Here is a 23628-nt window from a genome sequence, read left to right as displayed (position 1 = left end):
ATAATGGAATGTACCAATTCATTAATCTGTCAATGATTACCACTAATAATCATGCCAGGATATCAGGGGAAATGGTAATATAAACTTTCTACCTTTGGGATTAGCACCTTTTAACCAAGCTCAGATGGATCAGAAAAATCAATCTCAACTCAGTCAACTGTAAATGGACAGGTGGAGCAGAAAAATGTGTTCAAGTTAAGGCATTAAGCAACATCAAAGTAGTGTATGCGTTAGGCTTATTTTCCCTGTTAATGTGTTTTGAAATCAAAGTTGAAGGACAGTAAGAAGTCTCACAACACCAGGTTAACGTCCAACAGGTTTATTTGGAATCATGAGATTTCGGAGCGCCGCCCCTTCATCAGGTGAGTGGCTTTTTTTTTGCGGTGAAGAGATCCCGTGGACAGCAATGTGATAATGTGGCCAGAGAAACTGACATGACTCTGAGCTAGAACTTGAACCCATATCTTTGCCACTCAGCGCTGAGAGTGTAAAAACTGAGCTGATGCTATTTTATTATTAATTATAAAAACATTGAGGATGGGAGTAAAGGCTGTTAACTGGATGCGGTGGTTGGAGTAAAGTGGCAATATCTTGAAAGTTCTTGATTTGGTACTGTAATGGTCCCTGCAAGGAGGTGGGGGAATGTGATGGAGTTGGGACTGAGGGAGCAGTGGTGTATGTATGCAAAGCCAGGGTTCTCTGCTGGAAAGAGAGACATGGGGCAGGATTTTACAGCCTCCCTTGGGCGAGACCGAAAATTCCCACCCGAGGTCAACGGAGATTTCTGTTGTTGGACCCTCGCCCGTGCTGATTCTTTGCGGGCAAGGTGGTAGAGTTTCGGCCATGGAGCTTGATTGAGTCAATTATCACTTCACTCACTAACAGCCTTGGCTACTTGGCTTGAAACTAGAGCGATGACATCTAGTGACATAACACTCACAGGACTTAGTACAAAATGCCTCTCAAAGAGATCCATTTCTTCTATTAGAGCCATCGCAATTCTCCCTCTTCCTGAGCACCATCTTTTCCAGCACTAATGTTCATCAACATTTTAATCACTGCCTCTGCTCACACACTGTATTTTCAAAAACTCCATCATAACAAACAGAACCATGAGCACTCTGTCCCCTTAACCTCTAATCAAATTTTGAATTAGAAAGCTATTGAATGCCATAGAACAATCCCCCCACCTGAGGGATTAATCTGGTGAACCACCATTGCACTAATTTTTTGGTAAGTTTTAAAAAGTTTTAATGTATTTATCAGTCACAAGTAGGCGTACACTTCAATGATGTGGAGATGCTGGCGTTGGACTGGGGTAGGCACAGTAAGAAATCTCACAACATCAGGTTAAAGTCCAACAGGTTTATTTGGTTGCACGAGCTTTTGGAGCACTGATCCTTTATCAGGTCAGTACACTGCAATGAAGTTACTGTGAAACCCCCCCTAGTCGCTACACTTCAGCGCCTGTTTGGGTACACTGAGGGAGAATTTAGCATGGCCAATCCACCTAACCAGCACGTCTTTCAGACTGTGGGAGCAAGCCGGAGCATTCGGAGGAAACCCATGCAGACTCGAGGAGAAAGTGCAGGTTCTGCACAGACAGTGACCCAAGCCGGGAATCGAACTTTGAACACATGTACTTCTAACCCTCTCAGCATTTATGAAATACTCTGCCTTTTTGTTTTTTCTACAGAAGTGATCATCTGTGCAGTTATTCATATCATATTCTATCTGCCATGTTATTGCCCATTAACCTAGCCTGTCCAAATCTTCTTGAAGTCACCTTGCGTTCACCTCACAACTTACATTCCCACTCAGTTTGGTGTTATCAGCAAATTGGGAAATATTACAATCGGTCTGAACCTGTTCCCCCCTCCAATCCTCACTCTCACCTTCCATCTTCAGTTATCAGAGCAGTTTATTTTTAATGCGTGGGACATGGGCACTGCTGGCTGGCAAGCATTCATTGCCCATTCCTTGTTGCCCTTGGAGTGCAGTTCAGAATCAACCATACTGCCATGGCTCTGCAGTCACATGTAGGCCAGATCAGGTAAGGATGGCAGATTTCCTTCCCTAAAGGACATTAGTGAACCAGATGGGTTTTTCCGACAATCGTTTCATGGTCATTAGTAGACCCTTAATTCCAAATTTTTAAAAATTGAATTCAAATTCCACCATTGGCTGTGGTGGGATTCGAACCCAAGTGCCCAAAACATTAGCTGAGCTTCTGGACTAATAATCTAGCGATAATACTATTGGGCCATCACTTCCCCCAAAGTCCTCTTTGGAATTCCCATTCCAGACATTCCCAGATCTTTGCATCTCTCCCTCTATTTGAGACAGTCATCTTTAACTAAGCTTTTAATCGCCTCTCCTCACATCCCATCAAAGGACAAGTACTTGCTTCCTTTCTCCTTTCTGAAGAACTTTGGGATATTGTGTACATTAAAAGCCTGATATAAATGCAAGTTGCTCTTCACAGCAAAACACTTAGCAAAAAGCTAAATCTTTAAAAGTGTACACACTTACCCCTTCATTTTCTGCATCTGGTCAATGGTTTCTGGGAGAGGAACATTGAGTGTTTCAGGCAGAAACAAGACCAGAATTGCTGCAAATACTGTCAAACTCCCAATCAGAATAAAAGGCAGAAACTCATGATAAACACCTGAGAAAACACAGCACATACATAATTTGTAAGGTGAAGACCCACATATCAAATAAAGCCACAGACAGTCCATATAAAACAGGTCTTGTCATCAATACTCTTCCATACATTTACAATGTGAATATGTTCAAATAGTGTGGAAAGTCTTTCATTTCTGTTTTTGAAGTTTATTTTTTCCTGCCTGTACTTCAGGCTCCATTTCCCAGTGAAGAGGTAGGAAATTTGTTCCGAAACAATGACGACAGAATTGGGCTGGAATTACTTTGGCTTTTCCTCACAATTAGAAGATCATACCCACAATCTGCCATTCTTCGTTGCAACATGCCGTGTTTTGGATACACCGTGTGCCAACCCCTGCTCTGACAGATGAGACGCACGTTGTAGACATCCTCTGGATTTTGGAGACCGTGTGAACCCAACCAAAGATGCTCCACCTGCACCAATGGAGGGGCAGACTCGGTCACCAGGGCAGAAGGCAATGTGTGGGGCTGTGTTTGGGGGGAAATGGGATCATTTGGCTGAGAGGAAGGAGCACTTTGAGAAGATTGCCCATGGCCATGAGCCCTTTCTCTTCATTGCCTTTCATGGTTCACCTACTCTTGCCTGCTATCCAAGAGCTGGAGAGCACTTGGCTCCATGTCAGTAATACATTGAGCTACCAGGGAGAGATTTCCCCCATCCTGTTTAAAGCCTCAGAGTGTGCAGGCCATTGGTCTGGGCCAATATGTACTCGGTGGCCTGCTGCATCTGATGCTCCATAGTAAGTAGTCTCACAACACCAAGTTAAAGTCCAACAGGTTTATTTGGTAACACGAGCTTTCGGAGCGTTGCCCCTTCAAGATGAAGGGGCAACGCTCCGAAAGCTCGTGCTACCAAATAAACCTGTTGGACTTTAACTTGGTGTAGTGAGACTTCTTACTGTGCCTAGCCCAGTCCAACACCGGCAACTCCACATCAGATGCTCCGTGAAGATGGAGACTCTTTCCATCGAGGTGGACAACAGCCCAAATTCCTGAGACTTTATGTCAATCAGTGGAATGGACTCCTCCAATGTCATTGTCTCTGCAAATACTAACAGAAGTACATGCCTTTTGGCCATCATTGAGAATGAAGATGATTCATGGAATTTTCTGCTCCCCTTAGTTGTTTAACTGTCCATTCCCAGTCCTGCCCGGCTGTGGCTGGTCTGCAGAACTTTGACCGAATGCATTGGTTGTGGTCAGTGTGAGTCAGTTTTGTTCAATAACCTGTGTTGGAGTTTCACCAGAACAGCATCTCATTTTGAGGTGATGTCCCTGACATCCTCATTGCATTCTTCACTGAACCAGGGTTAATCCCTTGGTTTGCTGGGAATGGTAAAGTGAGGGATGTGTTGGACCATGAGGTTACAGATTCTTTTGAAATACAGTTCTATCCCTACTGATGGTCCACAGCATCTCATGAATGGTGATTGAGGGACAACCATCAACCAGAACTCTCCTGGTGTTCACAAAGGAGTGCTTTGGGAGTAGATGGTGGAAGAGAGAGTGGGGAGATGGGGGTGGGTGGGATGTGAGTGTAGGTGACACCATTGAGCCCACTGTTGGAATAACTGGCGGGAAACTTGTCACCTCTCCAAAAGACACTGAATCATTTTTAAGTGCAATCCGGCTTCCTACAGAATTAAGTCCCCCATAGAAAGATAGCCCACCCGAAGAGCTGCCCGTCACCAATCAGAGGCTGGAAACTCTGTATTATAGGCAGTGCTAGAGGGAGAGCTGGCTGTTGCCAAAAATTCAAAGAGGCCTTCATCACGAACCTTTACTAGATCCCTGGAGGTAGGTGGGTTGGGTATTATGGGAAGGGGAGTCACAGGTGAGGGAGGTATGGGGGTGGGGAGGCAGTCGAATACAAGGGTAGTTGTCAGCAGGCACAACCCTTCCAGATGCCAGGTCTCTCAATTGGGCACTAAGTGCCTTTGAAAGAGGGACTCCCCCTACCCCACCTGCAATCACACCTCCCCACTGGGAGGCTGCAGGCAAACCCAAACAGTGTATGCTGGGAGGCCTCAAGGAGCAATGGAAAACCCATCTGAGTTCAAGAGATTCCCCCAATCACACCCTGCCTGGCAGCAGATGATGCTCAAGCTACATCTACAAACTCAGTGTCCTTCACAAGCGTGGTAAGGAGCTACACCTCACTGACGCCCTCTCCAGAGCTTACCTGCCCAATACTAACCAGGAAGTTCATGAGGAGGACATTGATATCATGTTGATTCAAGTATCGTTATCTCGCAGAATCAACAAACTCAAAGCTGCCCTACAGGAAGATCACACATGCAGGCAGCTCCATGTCATCATTGTAATAGGCTGGCCGAGACAGAGCTTGTCCTGGTCAGCACAGAGATTGTTCTCCAGACATACCAAAACCATGATCCTTGTCACCAAGGCTCTTCTGCAATCCAAAGTGGAAGCAAATCTGGTTGGAGCCCTCCTGAAATGCTGACAAAGAGAAAAAGGCACTATGACCACAATGCCCGCAGACTCTGTCCTCTAGAATCAGGCCAAACATTCAGAATGCAGGCCACAGGGGGCCATGACAAACTGGCAGTGGTCCACGGCCATGCACCCCAACCAAACAACTATGTGGTTGCCTCAGGTGATGGTTTCTACATCGGAAACCCACGTCATTCATTAAAGGTACCCAAACGCGCACCATCAACTGTCACAGAGTTCAACATACCGAGTCCGCAATCTGTGCCCCTATACAGGTAGAGATGAAAGTCCCTTTGGAGACCAATGCAACAAGCTCTGCAGCCACTGTGCACACCCCAGGAATGCCAGAGGCCATCTGTCTCAGGACAATAACCCAAGTGTACCCCAAGCACTGCTTACTGGCACAACTACATGCTCTGGAGTCTGAGTGGACCAAACTCCAAGCTCAAGAACTCTGTACTGACTTAGTCTACATATGGGCCATTTTGTTCAGAAAGAGTCTCGGGAAGAGATTTGATGGGATTTATACCAGGTGCAGCAGCCCAAGCCTGTGCTCTGTGTACATTGTAAATAGTTAATATCTGTTGTCCAAGCCTGTGCTTTATACATTGTAAATAGTTAATGACCTGTTAACACTGCCCAACATTGTCATACGCCTGTAGTACCAGTTGTCTGAACTAAAATGGGGACGATGTGGACTGAATGGTTATGTCTATGGCAGGATGATGTGTACACAAGTGACGTGTCGGTAGTGTGAGAGTTCTCCCCCGACGTAGGCAAACACATAACATGTAAGAGCTGCTAAGATCGCTCAGTAAATGGTTCAACCAGTTAGTCCTTTGTCATAATTTCCATAAAAACCCTGCAACTTTACAAGGAGGATAATTGTCTTGTGAAGCAGTTCATTTGAATCTGTCTTTGGAGAACTGCATTAGTGTGTTTTACTTCTGGGAAGTGGGACATTGTACTTCTGTTTGTGGTGAAAGACAATTTCTTGATTTGTTAATGTTTCCTGGCATTTTAGTTAAGAATCTTTAAGGGCATTGTCAAAAAGATAGTTAGATTAGGTACCTTTGGGAAACAGTTTTGGGGGCTATTTTGTAAGATCTTTTCAAACAGTGTATTTTTGATCTTGAGTGTTTTAGTTCTCGCTTCTTTTAATATATTATTTAATTCTCCAAATTTAAAAATTTATCACTGGATTTCTGTGCTTTTGAGTTCAGTAGCTATCCCTCCTTGATTCTACAATATTAAAAAAATTACAACCAGTTGAGATAGATTTCAATTTAAGGTCAGGCTTGCTCAATGTTAATATCAGCTGCAGTGGTAACAGATTCTCTCACTTTGGTCACTCCCTCTGGTACAACTCTGATATGAATGCATATTACCTCCAAGAGATGTAGACATGAGTTGATATGACAGGCAACTGATTCAGCCATTCATTGACAGATCTGGCTGGGTAACATAATGCACTATTGGGTCCTTCCTGCATTTACAAAAATTGCTTACTATTCCAGGATCACCCTGATTGTAAAGATAAATCTCCAGGCGTCTTTCCTGTACTGCAAACTGGAGTCTTTAGTTTTCCCCTGCCCTGGACCTGAATGTGTAATGTTGTCTCGTTTCTCCTCTATCTCTCCCCATGTCCTCTCTAAGTTTAACCTGTCCAAGAGATCCACCTCTTGCTCTCTGCACCCCATTCCTACTCAACTTCACTTCCTGGTTTGCATCTTAGCTGACACCATTAAAAGGTATTCGCAAAATACTGCGGATGCTGGAACTTGAAACAAAAGCATTAAAAGGTTTCTTTTCTCAGGTGCTGTGCTCCCAATTTGACCAATGTATTGAAGGCATAAGCTGAATGGAACAGGCAGAACCCAAGCAGAGCACTGGTGATACTTGATAGCAGTGTTGACAACATCTTCCATTGCTTGGCAACTGAGAGTTCCAAAGTTGCACAACATTTTCCTCATCTGCAACCTAAAAGAGCGACTCCTAATTTTAACACACTGTCCTCTAGTCCTGGGCTCACGCTCAAAAGAAAACATCCTTTCAACATCCACCTTGTCAAGTCCATTCAGAGTCTTATATACTTCAATTAAGTCACCTTTCACTCTTCTAAACTCCAGTGGAAACAAACCCAACCTGTCCCACCTAGCCTCATAAGACAACCCACTCATTCCAGGTACCAAGCTCGTAGACATCCTCTGAACTGCCTCCAATGCATTTACATCCTTCCTTAAATAAGGAGACCAAAAGTGCACACAGTATTTGAGATGTATGTCCTATATAATTGAAACACATCTTCTTTAATTTTTGTCAGAGCCATTCTTTATATTCTGACCAATCATCTAACTTGCCACTCACCTTTGTGCAGTTTTTCCTTAAGTTTGATCACTTCTTTAACTTCTTTGGTTAACCATTGATGTGGGGCCAGCCATTAGAATTTTTCTCACAGCAAGAATATACTTATACTGAGTATTCTGAAATGTACCCTTAAAGTCTGCCACTGCTTATCTATTGATCTACCCTCCTGTTCAATTCAGCTAGCTCAGCTTTCATGCCCAATAGTTGCCCTCATTTAAGTTTAAAATACTAATCTCAGACCCACTCTTCTCCCTTTCAAACTGGATGCAAAATTCAATCATATCGTTGCTGTTATCTATGAGTGCGTTTACTCTGAGCTCATTAATTCATCCTGTCACATTACACAACATCAAGTTTTTAAACTCCTTCATAAGATGTGGGTGTAACTGGCAAAACCAGCATCTGTTGACCATCCCTAATTGTCCTTGAAGTGAATGGCTAGCTGGGCCATTTCAGGGGAATGTAAGAGTCAACCACATTGCTGTAGGTCTGGAGTCAAGCCAGACCAGGGAAAGACAGCAGATTTCTTCCCGAAACGGCATTAGTGAATCAGATGGGTTTTTAACTATAATCAATGATAGTTTGATGGTCACCATTATTGAGATGAGTTATATATTCCAGACTTATTAACTGAATTTAAAAATTCCAGCACCTGTCATGATGAGATTTGAACCTTGTCCCCAGAGCTGGTTCTCTACATTACTAGTCTAGCAACACTGGGGGCGATTCTCCCAAAAGCGTTGAATTGGCGGGAAAATGTTCTAATTCCCGACTGTTTTCTCAGTTCAGCTTCTCACCTGAATCGCTGCACTCTGCACTGCAGAGGTCCCAGTCGTGAATCTCATTAAACGCTCAAATAGGCGGGGCCTATTTGCGCCAAAGAGCCTGAAATCGGCAGAATGAGCAGGAACCTGTGCATGCCCACATCTCTGGGAGATCACATAAAAGACCTCCCAGCATCCAGATCACTGCCATCCAACCCCCACAGACATCACTAGCCCCCATAACCCCCCCCCCCACAGAGACATTGTTGGCCTCATTGCTAGCCCCTACAACCGCCCCCCCCCCCCGCCTCACAGAGATATTGCTGCACAGGAGGGGGGAGGGAGGGGGGAAGCGGGAGCCCTCGAGGCTGCTTCCCACAGTGCACGACAGAGCTGCCCGGAGAGGGGGTGGGGGGGGGGAGCGGGATTCCCTGATGGAACCTCACCCAGAGAGCTGTGAGGAAATTGAAGCCCCCCACCGACCCCCCCCACAAACAGATATCACTGGTCCATGGGCCAACAACTGAAGGCAGCAGGAGGAAGGCCACCAGGCATCTCCAGGGCCTGCCTGCAACATCCCCCGCACTCCGCTAGCAGCACTTACCTCCTCATGCCAGTTCAAGGCTGACACGCCAGGTTGCGACTTTTAAATACATAGTCTGATTCGCGCCAAAGTTACATCACGCCAAAGAGGTGGGAGACACAGATGTGGGCGGAGATTGCCGTGTGGATTCCGATAATGACATGTAAAGGTATGTCAACTCATGCTAATCGACGGCCTACTGATTTTCAGCGGGTTCCCGGTGGTACCATTTTTCTCCAGCTGGGAGATGCGCGCGGGTCGTAAAAGCTGGCGGGGAACCTTCAAAATGGCCGACATGCGCATCTCCCGGTCCAACCTGCCAGAAAAGTTGTGGGTCGCGATGGGAGAATCGCGGCCATTGATACTACATCACCATCTCCCTCAAATTCAAATATAAAGTGCACCCTGGATGCTTCTAGAATGTGCTGCTCTAAGAAGCTATCTCGAAAACATTCTATGAATTCTGGCAATATTGAGGATAAATATACTTGAGGCGTTTGCTGCACTAGTTAGTTGTTTAATTGTCTATCACCATTTCTACTTGATGTGACAGGACTGCAGAGCTTTGGTTTGATTTGTTGGAGGTGGGATCACTTCACTTCATCCAACACATGCTGTTTCTGCTGTTTGGCATGAATGTCGTCCTGTTGTGGCTTCACCAATTTGGATCCTAATTTTTAAGTAAGGCTGGTGGTGCGCCTGGAATGCACTACTGAACTTCTCACTGAAGCGTACAGAAGTTATACTGTTAACTTACCAATATAGAAAATGTAAGGCGAGATTATGCTACCCAACCTTGAGACCGTTGAGCTTGTTCCTACGCCCATGTTTCTTACTGTGGTTGGGTACAGTTCAGCACTGTAGATATAAATAATCGTGAAAGCACTTGTGGGTCCAAATTTCCCAATCAACATCAACACTGTCTGAAGTGCTGAAAGATCTAGAAAAAAACACATATATACATAAACTTAATGGAAAGTGTATTGGTTTAAAAGAACGCAAGAACACCTGAACACAAGACATAGGACCAGGAATGAACCAAAAGCCTTTTTGAGCCTCCTCCACCAGTCGATATAATCCTGGCTGATCTTGGAGGTCAATTTCATTTTACTGCATGCCCCCCATATCACTTAATTTCCTGAGAGACCAAAGGTTTGTCTATTCAAGCCTTAAATACAGTCAAAGATGGAGCAGCCACAACTGTCTAGGGTAGAGAATTCCAAAGATTCACAGCCATTTGAGTGAGGGAAGTTCCCCTCACTTCAGTACTAAATGATCAATGTCTTATCCTAAAATTGTTTTTTTTAATCATTCGTGGGACATGTACGTCGCTGGCTGCCCAGCATTTATTGCCCATTCCGAGTTGCCTGAGGGCAGTTGAGAATCAACCACATTGCTGTGGCTCTGGAGTCACATGTAGGCCAAACCGGGTAAGGATGGCAGATTTCCTTCCCGAAAGGACAAAGAACAAAAGAATGAAAACAATTTGAACAAGAGAAAGAAATGGATCATCTTGAATTTGGGGCAATGGCAAGGGAAAAGGAAATTAAACAGTTTGAGTTATGATTAAAAACAGAGGAAAGGGAAAGAATAGCACTGGCAGAACAAAAAGAAAAAAGAGAATTAGACCTTCAGGAATGGGAAAGACAATTTGAATTTGAAATGTTAGAAGTGCAAATGTGTAAAACTGTGAGAGCAGCAGCAAAAAGGGCAGTTGATTTTGCAGTGGATGATGAATCACTGCTTGATTTTCGACATCAATTTCAATTTTTGAGGGATAGGAACTGGGAAAAAGAAAAACCCTCAGGTGGTAAAGGCAAAGAAGACCTTGTTGGAGATAGTAAGGATAGTTTGCCTAAAGTTAAAAAGAAAACATGTGAGACCTCAGATGCTTTCGTTGCAATAAAGTTGGATACACAAAGTAACAGTATTGGCGGCTTAAGAAAAACACCGAGAAGCCAGGCGTGGTAAAAAAGGATAAGCAGGTGGGGTTTGTTTAAGTGGTAAAGGAAACCATAGTTGATGCTAAAGAGGTGCAAAATAAATGTACAGTCTGGTCAAGGGTTGGCTGATTAGTGAGGGCTAGATCTTGTTAAATAATTTACTTGTGTGGGTAAGGTTTACTCATATGTACAAGGACCTGTGGGTAACAAATTTGAGATTTTAAGAGATAAAGGAACCAATGTAGTTCAGAAAGAGTATTGCCATTAAAGGTGATACTATGTGGAATTCGTTTTGAAAAGAGCGGTGTTCCATGATAAAGGATAAAGTTGGAGAGTCTGGTGGAAAGTGATGGTGATGGTAGGAGTGATAGGGAAATTATCTTTTCCAGGAAGACAGTTAATCCCTGGTAACGATATAGCTGGATCGCAGGTGGGAGTGATGCCTACTGCAGTTGAAAAGCCAGTGGAAAATCAAACAACTGAGGTGTTGCAGGAAGCATATCCTAGGATTTTTCCCGACTGTGTGGTAACAAGATAACAAAGTCACAGGTTTAGACAGAAGCAGAAATCAAAGAGTAAAGATAAAAAGGTTGAAGTTCAGTTAGCAGAAATCATTTTGATCAGATGGCTGAGAAAGAACAAGAACAGGTGGAGGATGAAGTGGATATCTTCGGTTCAGGAAAGTTGGCAGAATTACATCAGAAAGATGTAGAGATAAAGCAGTTATATCAGAAAGCATACACAGAAGAAGAATCTGAGTGTATACCGGAGTGATATTACATTAAAAATGATATCTCAAGAGGAAGTGGAGACCTTTACATATTCAGGTAAATGAAAAATGAGCAGAATTTCATCAAGTTGTATAAAAGGTGGGTTATAAAAAGGAGATGTTGTGGGTAGTGCATGAGGTACCAGTAGAAGGTCATTTAGGAATAAGGAAAACTCAAGCAAAAATACAAAAATATTCTTATTGGCCTGGACTACATAAGGATGTAGTAGAATTTTGCCATACATATCATACATGCCAGGTAATAGGAAAACCTCACGCGGTAATCAATCCAAAACCCCTGATACCCATTCTAGCATTTGAGGAACCTTTTGCAAAGGTCTTAATTGATTGTGTAGGACCCCTCACTAAAACAAAAAGTGGGAATCAGTACTTGTTGTCCATAATGGATGTTTCCACTAGACTTCCAGAGGCCATTGCTTAATGTAATATCACAACTAAAAGAATTGTAGAAAAGTGAACGGGGTAAGTATGTGGAGGTACAGGGATAGAGCAGGGAGTGGGCCTGGGAAAGGTGCTCTGTCAGAGAGTCAGTGCAGACTCGATGGGCTGAATGGCCTCCTTCTGCACTGTAGGGATTCTATTAGCATAAAAACAAGTTATAGACTGGCCCTATGGGTGGGGGGGAGGGGAGGGGGTGGTGGGGGTGGGGGGCGGGGGGCGGGTGAGGAGTCAGAGAGGAAATATCAAAATGGAGGGCAGAATTCATGAGTTGGTGAACTCAATGGTAAGTCCAGGAGTCAGTAAAGCACCTAATTGGAAAATGAGATGCTGTTTCTCCCATTTGTGTTCGGCTTCACTCGAACATTGTAGTAGGCCAAGGACAGAAATTGGGCACAAGAGCAAGATGGTGAATCAAAATGGCAAGTGACAGAAAGGCCATGGTCATGCTTACAAGCTGTGCAAAGCTGTTCCACAAAGTGGTCACCAAGTCTGCGTTTAGTCTCCCCACTGCAGAGGAGATTGCATTGTGAGCAGCAAATTCAGGAGAATAAATTGCAAGAAGTATAAGGAAAGCACTGCTTCACCCGGAGGGAATGTTTAAGGCCTTGGATAGTGAGGAGAGAGGGGCTAAAGGGGCAGATCTTATACCTCCTGCAATTGCATGGGAAGGTACTTTGGAAAGGGATAAGTTAGAGGTGATAGAGGAGTGGACAAGGGCATTACAGAGGGAACAGCTGACAGGGGCAAGGGGAAGATTTGCTTGGTGGCTTCTACCCCAACCATGCCGGGGTTGGCAGCAATGATGGGGGATGATTCTTTGAATATAAAGGTTGATGGGATCAGTAAGAACAAGGTGAACTCTATTATGGTTCCGGGAGGGAGGGGAAGGGGGTGGGAGCAGACATGTGGCAGATGAGTTAGACACAGTTGATGGTCCTGCAAACACAGTGAGGGGTGTGGGGGAAACCCTGACTCAATGGAAAGGAAGACATGTCAGAACGGCTATTTTGGAAAGTACGATCATCGGAACAGATATGACGGAGGCAGAGAAACTGGGAGAATAGGATGGAGTCCTTACAGGAAAGAGGGTGTGAGGAGGCGTTGTGGAGGTAGCTGTGGGAGTCAATGGGCTTGTAATGACTATTGGTGGACAGTTTATCATCTGAAATGGAGAAGTCAGAGAGGAGTGGAAATTGGAAGAAAATTTGATAAATATGAGAGCATGAAGCAGCACCAATAATATAATCAAAGTAATGGGAGGGGCCTGAGTTAGGCTAGAACAGGGAATGTTCCACAAAGACAGCCATTGCCAACCCTAATTTCTCTACATCCCCATCCCCATTAGGATGGTCTTAGTGCTCCCCGCTTCCTCCTTGAATGGAGGCCTGAACAATCCCTATTCACCACTATTCTCTGCCTGGTTGAACTTGTTCTCTCACTGAACTCTCCCTAATGCCCTACCATTAACTGAGTAAGTCCTGCCCTGGTTCGATCGACCAAAATGCGTCACCTCGCATTGATCTAAATTAAACTCCATTTGCCATTTGTCAGCCCATTGGCTCAATTGATCAAGATCCCATTGCAACCTTAGATAACCTTCTTCACTATCTGCTAGGCCACCAATCTTGGTGTCATCTGCAAACTTACTAATCATGCCCCCTAAATTCTGTCTGGGTACCCACATGGGTTCCAGTGAACCATCTTGCTATGCATTTGAACTGTTATTCTGTCACTTCTCAATAAACCACTTTAAAACACTTGCAACTCCTTGATTTTTTTGAGTAATGTGTGTCCCTTGATCGAATCTTATACCAGTTTTCCGTTCCAATTGATAAGGAAATTCAGCTTTGAAACATTTTACAAAGATAGTTTGCACTAATTTTCGCTGCACAGTAAGGAAATTACTTGAAGGTATGAGTTGGATGAACAAAAGGACAATTCCACCAAGGAAGAGTGGGCCTGACGTGCTGAACCTTCGGGGAAACCTCCGGAGTAAAAGCCAAGCTGCAATATGAGCTGGAATTTCGCAAGCAGCAGAGAGGAAACAATTCAAATAGTTGTCGCCATGGAGATTAGGTGTATTCAAAGATAGACCATGGTATCCAAATGCTGATATGAACCTGCAACAAAATGTAAAATTTTAATTGCAAAACCATTCTTTAAAATTTCCTCCCCTTCACATCTTTTTCAATTTGGTCTGACAAGGACTTTTGCTCCCTATTCCACATAGCATTTTCCACCAAGGGGGCAGGCAATAGATCTGTTCTCCGTACACTGCGTTAATGTCAAACATTAGGAGGCCAACATGAACATTCCCTACAGACAACTAATGAACTAACGAACGAACAAACTAACTAAGAAATTCTTCTCCATTGAGAAACAGGTATTTTCCTGGAAAATCAAACATTATATATATATATATAACATGTATATATGATTCCATTCCATCTTTTATCCTTCTATTAGTTCATGGAGTAATGTAACATACCAGCTGTCAATGATCCATCCAGCTGCTGAGAGACTGGGCAAGTGAGTTCCTTCCTTTCTGCCCTCAGTGCTACAGAATCAGTTATTTTATTATTATTTATATATATGGATGTATTTCCATTAGGTCACACTCACTTACAGCTGAATTTTGGTTCTATATTTTCCTTTCGAAATGGCTTGATTACCTTCTCTCTTCAACTGTAATATTCTGAAGGATTGCTATTCTGTAGCACTGTTTACAATACTCTCTTAAAATGTAACTTTACATATTTCTTGCACTTGAGATAAACCCACAAATAGTAACAAAATGAAAGAAAAAAAGTCACCTTTTTTGTAAAGGGGACATGGTGTGGAAATCCATTGAGGAACTGTAACAGTGACCACCCCGCCCCCCCCCCCCCCCCACCCCCCTCACCCCCCGCAGACTTCATGTGACCAGGGGAGATTCTTTCCCTTTGCATAGAAGTCCCATCCTGGAGATGTGTTTGTACAGGTGGCTGCAGACTATGAGGCTAACTGCTGGGTCTTGGGAGGTGGTTGGGGAAGACAAGAAAGTCCTTTGTAAAGGAACAAGAGTTGGTTCCTATATGAAAGGCCCAGACCATGACAAAGATCTGCATCCTCACTGGATTCCACACAGCATTCTGGGGACCCGGGTTCCATTCCCGGCATGGGTCACTGTCTGTACGGAGTCCGCACGTTGGAGTCCGCACGTTCTCCCTGTGTCTGCATGGGTTTCCTCCGGGTGCTCCAGTTTCCTCCCACAGTCCAAAAGACCTGCTGATTAGATGGATTGGCCATGCTGAATTCTTCCTCAGTGTACCCGAACAGGTACCAGAGTGTAGCGACTCGGGGATTTTCACAGTAACTTCATTGCAGTGTTAATGTAAGCCTACTTGTGACACAAATAAATTAATAATAATAACACTGTAAAAGTCACATTGGTCCAGGCAGCTGATGCAGACAGAATGGGGATGTGAGAACTGCTGGTGACAAGATGAGGCCCTGAAATGACCATTGATTGGCCACTTAATAGGAATTCAAAAGAATGAGGGGAGATCTTACAGGGACATACAAGGTTATGAAGGGAATGGATAAGATAGAAGCAGGGAAGTTGTTTCCACTGGCAGGTGAAACTAGAACTAGGGGGCATGGCCTCAAATTGAGGGGGAGCAGATTTAAGACTGAGTTGAGGAGAAACCTCTTCACCCAAAGGGTTGTGAATCTGTGGACTTTCCTGCCCAGTGAAGCAGTTGAGGCTACCTCATTGAATGTTATTAAGGCAAGGATCGATACATTTTTGAACAGTAAATGAATTAAGAGTTATGGTGAGCGTGCGGGTAAGTGGAGCTGAGTCCACGAAAAGATCAGCCATGATCGTATTGAATGGTGGAGCAGGCTCGAGGGGCCAGATGGCCGACTCCTGTTCTTAGTTCTTATGTCCTTATGTAATAGGCCCAAGGATGGGCAGGCCACCCCCCTATAAAATAGGAGACCAGTCGGGTCAGGCAGGTAAACAGTGGACAGATAACAGACTTGCTACATTTTATGAGCTACCCCGCCCCGCACCCCCCATCCCTGCACCTTAAAACTTGATGAAGGAGGACTATAACTTTTCACCCAAGCTTCCTATTCCTGATGTTTATTCAAGAAGTTGAATTTAAATGCAGGAGCTGCTGTGGTTGGATTTGAACTCACATATCGATATCATTAATCAACTTAGAAACATAGAAAAACTACAGCACAATACAGACCCTTCAGCCCACAAAGTTGTGCCGAACATGTCCCTACCTTAGCGATTACTAGGCTTACCTATAACGCTCTATCTTACTAAGTGCCACGTACTTATCTAAAAGTCTCTTAAAAGACCCTATCGAATCCGCCTCCACCACCATTGCTGGCAGCCCATTCCGCGCACCCACCACCCTCTGAGTGAAAAACTTACCCCTGACATCTCCTCTGTACCTACTCCCCAGCACCTTAAACCTGGGTCCTCTTGTGGCAACCATTTCAGCCCTGGGAAAAAGCCTCTGACTATCCACTCGATCAATACCTCTCAACATCTTATACACCTCTATCAGGTCACCCCTCATCCTTCGTCTCTCCAAGGAGAAAAGGCCGAGCTCACTCAACCTATCCTCATAAGGCATGCTCCCCAACCCAGGCAACATCCTTGTAAATCTCCTCTGCACCCTTTCTATGGCTTCCACATCCCCCACATTACTAGTCCAGTAACTCATCCACCATACAACTGTACCCCCTGCATGTGAATGCACCTCAGTGAATCACCAGCCTGAGGTGGTGAAAAGATTTGTACGCTCTGACAATCCATTAGGGATTGTACAGGGAAGTCCCTAGTTCCTGGTAGGGCCACACAATGGGGCAAGGCTGGGAGGAGCTGCCAGACAAAATGCAATGCGACTTTTACAGTGTTATTATTATTAATTTATTTGTGTCACAAGTAGGCTTACATTAACACTGCAATGAAGTTACTGTGAAAATCCCCTAGTCGCCACACTCTGGCGCCTGTTCGGGTACACTGAGGAAGAATTCAGCATGGTCAATCCATCTAATCAGCATGTCTTTTGGACTGTGGGAGGAAACCGGAGCGCCCGGAGGAAACCCATGCAAACACAGGCAGAACGTGCGGACTCTGCACAGACAGTGACCCATACTGGGAATCGAACCCGGGACCCTGGTGCTGTGAGGCAGCAATGCTAACCACTGTGCCGCCCATTAACTTTTTAAAATTCCTCTCATGGACTGCGGGTATCACTGGCTAGAACAGCATCTGTTGCCCAACTCTAATTGCCCTTGAGAAGGTGTGATGAGCCACCTTCATGAACTGCTGCAGTCCGCGTGGTGTAGGCATACCTACCATGTGGAATTTTCCAGTCTGTCTTCCAAAGTTTATTTATTTGTCACAAGTCAGGCTTACATTAACATTGCAATGAAGTTGCTGTGAAATTCTCCTTGTCGCCACAGTCCAGCGCCTATTCAGGTCAATGCACCTAACCAGCACGTCTTTCAGAATGTGGGAGGAAACCGGAGCACCCAGAGACCATCCACGCAGACACGGGGAGAACGTGCAAACTCCACACAGACAGTGACCCAAGCCGGGAATCGATCCCGGATCCCTGGCACTGTGAAGCAGTAGTGCTAACCACTATGCAACCGTGCCACCCCAACAGCAGGTCGTGCCGCCCCACAGCAGGTTTAATGGTGGGGAGGAAGGGTGGGCGTTGCAATGCGGCGGAAGCTGAAAAATTGCTTTTGCTTCGAGCTGTATTTGAATGCTGTCCCTGTAATTGCTGTACTAGAGAACTGTGTTCGAGCTGAGAACTGTACTCGAGCTGTCCCTGTGATTGCTATATTACAGAGCTGAGTTAGAGCTTTGTTGGAGCTGTATCAGAGGATGCTCCTGCAGAGGTTTCTCTGGGCTAATTCCCTCCAGGCTTGAATCATGAATAAACTATTGTAACCTGTCCCTGAAACTCCTGTGGTTAGCTGGTAGAGGTCCACCATAACAATTTGGTGTAGTCACAGGATACTCGTACTGAATCATTGGAACGGCTCTGCAAACAGAGTGAGTATATTTTATTTACCACCTTGTTAAGTGTAGCAAGTCTGTCCGAGGACGCTCCGGCTGAGTAACAAAAGAATTTGTCATGGCGGGTCATGAATCTTGCCAGAGGTTAGCATGAAACTGATTTGCATCCCATTAATCGGATGCGGATAAATGCTCAACTTGAATTGTCCCAACACTCCCCACAATTGTCCACAGTGGGATATCACACTGGTCTAGAACACATTTGGACCAACATAGAAAATAGGTGCTGGAGTAGGCCATTCGGCCCTTCGATCCTGCAGCACCATTCAATATGATCAAGGCTGATCATGCACTTTCAGTGCAGGGGATATGGGGAATGAGCAGTTGAATGGCATGGTGGCACAGTGGTTGGCACTGCTGCCTCACAGCGCCAGGGACCCAGGTCCGATTCCTGGCTAGGGTCACTGTCTGTGCGGAGTCTGCACATTCTCCCCGTGTCTGTGTGCGTTTCTTCCGGGTGCTCCGGTTTCCTCCCACATTCTGAAAGATGTGCGTTGGCTATGCTAAAATTCTCCCTCAGTGTACCCGAACAGATGCCGGAGTGTGGCAAGTGGGCGATTTTCACAATAACTTCATCGCAGTGTTAATGTAAGCCTACTTGTGACACTTAATAAATAAACTTTTATAAACTGTCTGCATGGGTTTCCTCTGGGTGCTCTGTTTTCCTCCCACAGTCCAAAATGTGCAGGTTCGGTGGATTGGGCATGCTAAATTGCCAAGATGTGTAGGTCAGGGGGATTCGTGTGGTGGATGCATGGGGTTGCGGGGATAGTGTCTGGTGGGATGCCCTGTCAGAGAGTCAGTGCAGACTCAGTGGGCTGAATGGCCTCCTTTTGCACTGTAGGCATTCCATTTTTCTGTGAATGGAAATAACTGGAATGTTCTTCAAAATAACCAGTGTGGAGGTGATGGACTGAATGGCGTGCTGCTCTGCTGTATTCATATGTGATTCAATGAAATACTCACCACACTAGAAAGTTTAAAATACTGATAATTCGGATATTTCGTGTTTTAAACAAGTGAATAATTGAATGAGGATGTTCACTTTTAGCTTTCATATCTTGGAGCTGGAAGGAAAATAGAGAGGGTTCAGAGTTATCAAGGATTATTGGCAAAAAACAATATTATTAACTATTACTGTTGAGTGTATGTTGGACATGGATGAATCAGAGAAAATCTGAAAAGAGTGCGGAATAAATGATCGCATTTGCAGCTTCTTTCTTTCCTCTGCCGTTGTCACCTACTGTGTTGACCCTGCGCCATTGGTGAATAAGAAAAGTGGGGCTCAGTGTACACGGAATAAAACCCCCATTATATTGTCACAATTCATGATACTTGTTTCAAGGAGTCATATTGTCACTCAGTCTGTGCTTGGTTAGTTAAAATGCTTTTGTTAGTGCAGTGGGCTGGGAAATTTCAGCAGCGCCAGATTAGCAGACCCACTTTGCCCTCCCCAGGTCTCTCGGGGCTACATCTGGTTTCCGGATCATCGGAGACTGGATGTATGACTGAAGAGGTGTATCAGGATCTTGTGAAAGCCCTGACATGCAGAACTGTGTGGGAATTGCTCAGGAAGTTTAAAGTTGCAGTGGGCAGTTCCCCTGTTTCCTGATACTCTGCACAAAGGGCTCCAACTCTGATTTAGAGAATTGTACAGATCCACATATTTACCAGAGTAGTTACCCCGGAAATTTTATACAGATTATAACCTGCTCTAGCAACTGGGTAACTCCATACCTGACCCGCCCACCTCACCTCACCCCAACCCCCGCAACCCCAATCACCCATCTTGCCCTCCCCAATCACTCAACTGTACCCCGATCACGCGAATCTCCACCCGGGCTCAAACCAAGCGCACTGACCACCCAACTGCTACGCCTTGTCACCTCCCTACCCCTCAACCTGATCCAACTTTCCCCCCGGTCACGCGACTATTCCTTTCCCAATCAGCCATGCATCAGCATCTCACACAATTTGCCAACAATCTATAGGCAGGGGTGTGACATAAGTTAACTGATTTTATCCTACACAAACATACATGTAGACCCAGCCGTCGTGTGAGAACGTGATGATGTGGCTAGATAAGAGGTCACGTGGTTGCAGCATGGGAGTTATCCCCGGGATCTCGAGCAGAGCCCAAGTACCGTAAGTAGCCGTTGAGCTAAAGAATAAATTACCTTTGTTGGAAGTTCACAAATTGAAATGGAACACCTTGCTTTAGTCATTGCCCATCAAAAATTTCATGACTTCATATAACAAGGGCGGCACAGTAGCACGGTGGTTAGCACTGCTGCTTCACAGCTCCAGGGTCCCGGGTTCGATTCCCGGCTCACTGTCTGTGTGGAGTTTGCAAGTTCTCCTTGTGTCTGAGGGGTTTCCTCCGGGTGCTCCGGTTTCCTCCCACAGTCCAAAGATGTGCGGGTTACGTTGATTGGCCAGGTTAAAAATTGCCCCTTAGAGTCCTGAGATGCGTAGGTTAGAGGGATTAGCAAGTAAATATGTGGGGGTAGGGCCAGGGTGGGATTGTGGTCGGTGCAGACTTGATGGGCCGAATGGCCTCCTTCCGCACTGTAGGGTTTCTATGATTCTATGATATGAAATATAACACAACTGAAAAGGATTCCACAGCCTCTAGCTTCAGCTGGGAGATCCCGTTATTCTATTTATTATGAAGGACAATGCCCAGCCTCCTGGTAGCTGTCATGATGTTATCATTCTGCAGTACCTCAAGATCACTGAAGAGAACCTCTGGTGGAGTGATATGGTTTTTCTTTGCAATGTGTCGGAGAATTGCTTCAGCCTCCTGTACTCTTCCCTTTATCAGCAGCCAGCGTGGGGATTCAGGAATAAACCTGGAATTAAAAGTGTTTCGTTTTAATTGGAAAGTACAAAGGACACAGAAAGGACTTGATCAGTTACTATTAACATTCAAATGCTTTTTAATGGCAGATATTAACAGGCAACTTTATTCAAATCAGGGATAGATTTAAAAATGACAATGGTATGAAAGATAAAGTTTAAAATTGAATTTGACAAGATGATAGAAAGGCCTAGGTCTGAACTTACAAAATTCCATTAATTAATATGGCATTTATTGCAGGGAGACCTGGAGAGAAAGAATGGGTACTTTGCTTTGTCTCTATCACCAAGCTGTATCAAGCATTGCATTGAATGGAAACTCCAACAGGAAAAGAATCAAATGTCTTTATCCAACATTAACTTCAAGAGGGGCGAAAACATTGCCAAAACTGCATCACGATGGGTGGTTTGTCTGGACCTAGGCAGGAGCCAGGCTAAACCAGATTAAAGGTGCTAAGCACTCACCTAAATCTAAACAGGGGGCTGGATTTTCTGGTCGCAATCGCCCCAGTGCCAGAACATGCTGCCCAAAGTCAAAGGAGCTTTGCATGGTTCGTGTCCCGCCCGCTACGATTCCCGTGGCGGGTGGGATGATAAAATTCTGCCCAGGATGTCTCCAGTACATGCTTTGATGTATTTCTTACAGTTTTGTAATAAAAAAGTCAAGACAGTTGAGTCTGAGCAGCAGTCAGGAAAGAGGGTCACAATCAGTCATCATGATTCACAGCCTAAAGCTCCTACTGTAAGGACTAACATTGTGGGGAGTTGTAAGTATCGGCCAGATCTAAGGTATAGGTTGTTGCTGAGGATTAAAGATCGTTTAATGGTAGCAACTAAATCTTTGAGCAGGGATTTGGGCAGAAACACGGGGGGGTGGGGTGGAGAGGTAATCTCCCATCCTGCTGCACTGATCTTTCAGTGCAGTGGGCTGGGAAATTTAAGCAGCGCCAGATTAGCAGACCTGTGTTTTGCGGCCAGCCCCGAATGCGTCTCCCAGCGCCAGATTTCCGGAAATAGGCACAGAGCTGCATTACACATGCAGCGCCTATTTTAAATATGATTTAAATGGCATTAGCGGCCCTGAGACTGAAGTCTCTGGGCCCGCTAGCCTCTCCCCCCAGCCAGGAGTATTTCACTCCAGCGGGGATTACTATAGCTCCCCACTTACGGGGAGCTGGAGTGAAGGGGGCCATCGAGGCCCTCCCCCCCACCAGAAGGTTGGGCGTCAGTGGGGGAAGACCCCTGGGCATTACAACCTTGGCAGTGCCAGCCTGGGCCCCCAGGGGGCCAATCAGGCATAGGGCAGTGCCAAGGGGGCGGAGCCTAATGGGATGGAGCCTAATGGGGGCAGGGCCTCTGGGAGAAGATCGGTGGGGGTGGCGGGCCTCGCTGCCACTCTGCAGTCAGGATCGGTGGGGGTGGGAGGGAGGCCAATGATCGTGATTGGCCATTGGGATGGGGGTGGGGGCAGCCTGCTGGGGGGGGTTAGGGCTGCAGGGGGCTGGTCAGCACGATCAGGGGGAGGGTGGATGGTGGCAGTCGGGACTGCTGGTGCGGGGCATGGAGATCGGGAGGTGGGGGGCGGGGGGGGAATGTGAATGTGGGGGATCGAGGCTGGCCCGGACATGTCCAGGAGAGCAGCTATCGGGCTACGGGGTGCTCGGAGGGCCGGTGTTGTGGGATTGCAGGGCTGGCCAGCGATCGATCCGTGGGGAGGGTTGCACGGTCGGCGATGCGAGGGTCATGGGGCTGGCTAGCGATTGAGCTGGCCAGCAATCAGGGGGCTGGCCAACAGGGACCATTGTACCTCCGCCGATCTCGGCGCTGACAGATCGGCACATGTGCTGTGGCCCGCTCAGTGCTATGCTGCCGGCCTCTTCCGCAGGGAAAGGCCCCACCCTTGAGTTTCAATGGGACTTACTCTGGTGCACTCTGCAGTGCGCAGAATGTGGGAGATTCTTCTCTAAGCTCCCACTGAAAGAAAAACGTGATTTGCTACAGTTTTCACACAAATTCGACACTTCACATTTTTTTGGGAGAATCACCCCCAGGGATTTCCCATGCTCTTTCGTGGACATGTTTTATTAATAAGTCGTGGTTTCAAGTGTTGTATGGTATCATTAAACTAGTTTATAGCTCTTGTATTAAGGATTAGGAGTGTTTTATTGTGTTAACAATCATGTTTGCGGTTGAGTCTAAAAGCCTGTGTAAATTTGTCCATTATAAAATGCTAAAGTCAAGAACTGATAGTAAAAGTAAATGGGAGTGTGCACCTCTTACAGGTTGCAAGAAGAAGTCTCCCGCTTTCTCTTGCACCTTTGTGTTACATGCAGCCGAGAGCAAATGAAACTTTCAACAGAAATTCTGATCAGAATAAATCATCTTTTTTTGTCTGCAAAGTTGTAATAATTTAGAGTCATTAAGGATAGTTTCACCAAAAATCCATCCGAAAGAACTTCCAAATCTATTGTGACCAGAGTTCTGTCAGATAAGCAGCATCAGGTTTTATCCCTTCCCATACTCCATCCTCTACAGGGGTCTATACTTGTTTGGTCATGTTTTGTGTTTGTGAATGAGCACATGGATTTTGAATATCTGTTTTTTTTAGCAAAAAGGGAAAATTGTTACACTTCTAAACTACA

The 23628-nt window shown here is 45.4% G+C and overlaps 1 protein-coding gene across 1 annotated transcript in view; it reads right to left on the bottom strand.

Annotated features, from left to right (window-relative positions):
• The window catches only part of LOC144505066 (organic cation/carnitine transporter 2-like), a 70960-nt gene that overhangs the window by 1809 nt on the left and 45523 nt on the right, over positions 1–23628 (bottom strand). Inside the window, exons 5-9 of the mRNA XM_078230814.1 lie at positions 20853–20979; positions 19094–19194; positions 13936–14150; positions 9614–9796; positions 2533–2668 (exon numbers count right to left, since the gene is read on the bottom strand). Coding sequence (XP_078086940.1) covers positions 2533–2668; positions 9614–9796; positions 13936–14150; positions 19094–19194; positions 20853–20979 — 762 coding nt within the window. The remainder of the gene's footprint in view (positions 1–2532; positions 2669–9613; positions 9797–13935; positions 14151–19093; positions 19195–20852; positions 20980–23628) is intronic.

Source organism: Mustelus asterias, chromosome 16 (genome assembly GCF_964213995.1).
Source record: "Mustelus asterias chromosome 16, sMusAst1.hap1.1, whole genome shotgun sequence".
Classification (NCBI taxonomy): Eukaryota; Metazoa; Chordata; class Chondrichthyes; order Carcharhiniformes; family Triakidae; genus Mustelus; species Mustelus asterias.
This window is presented reverse-complemented; position numbering and strand designations above follow the sequence as displayed.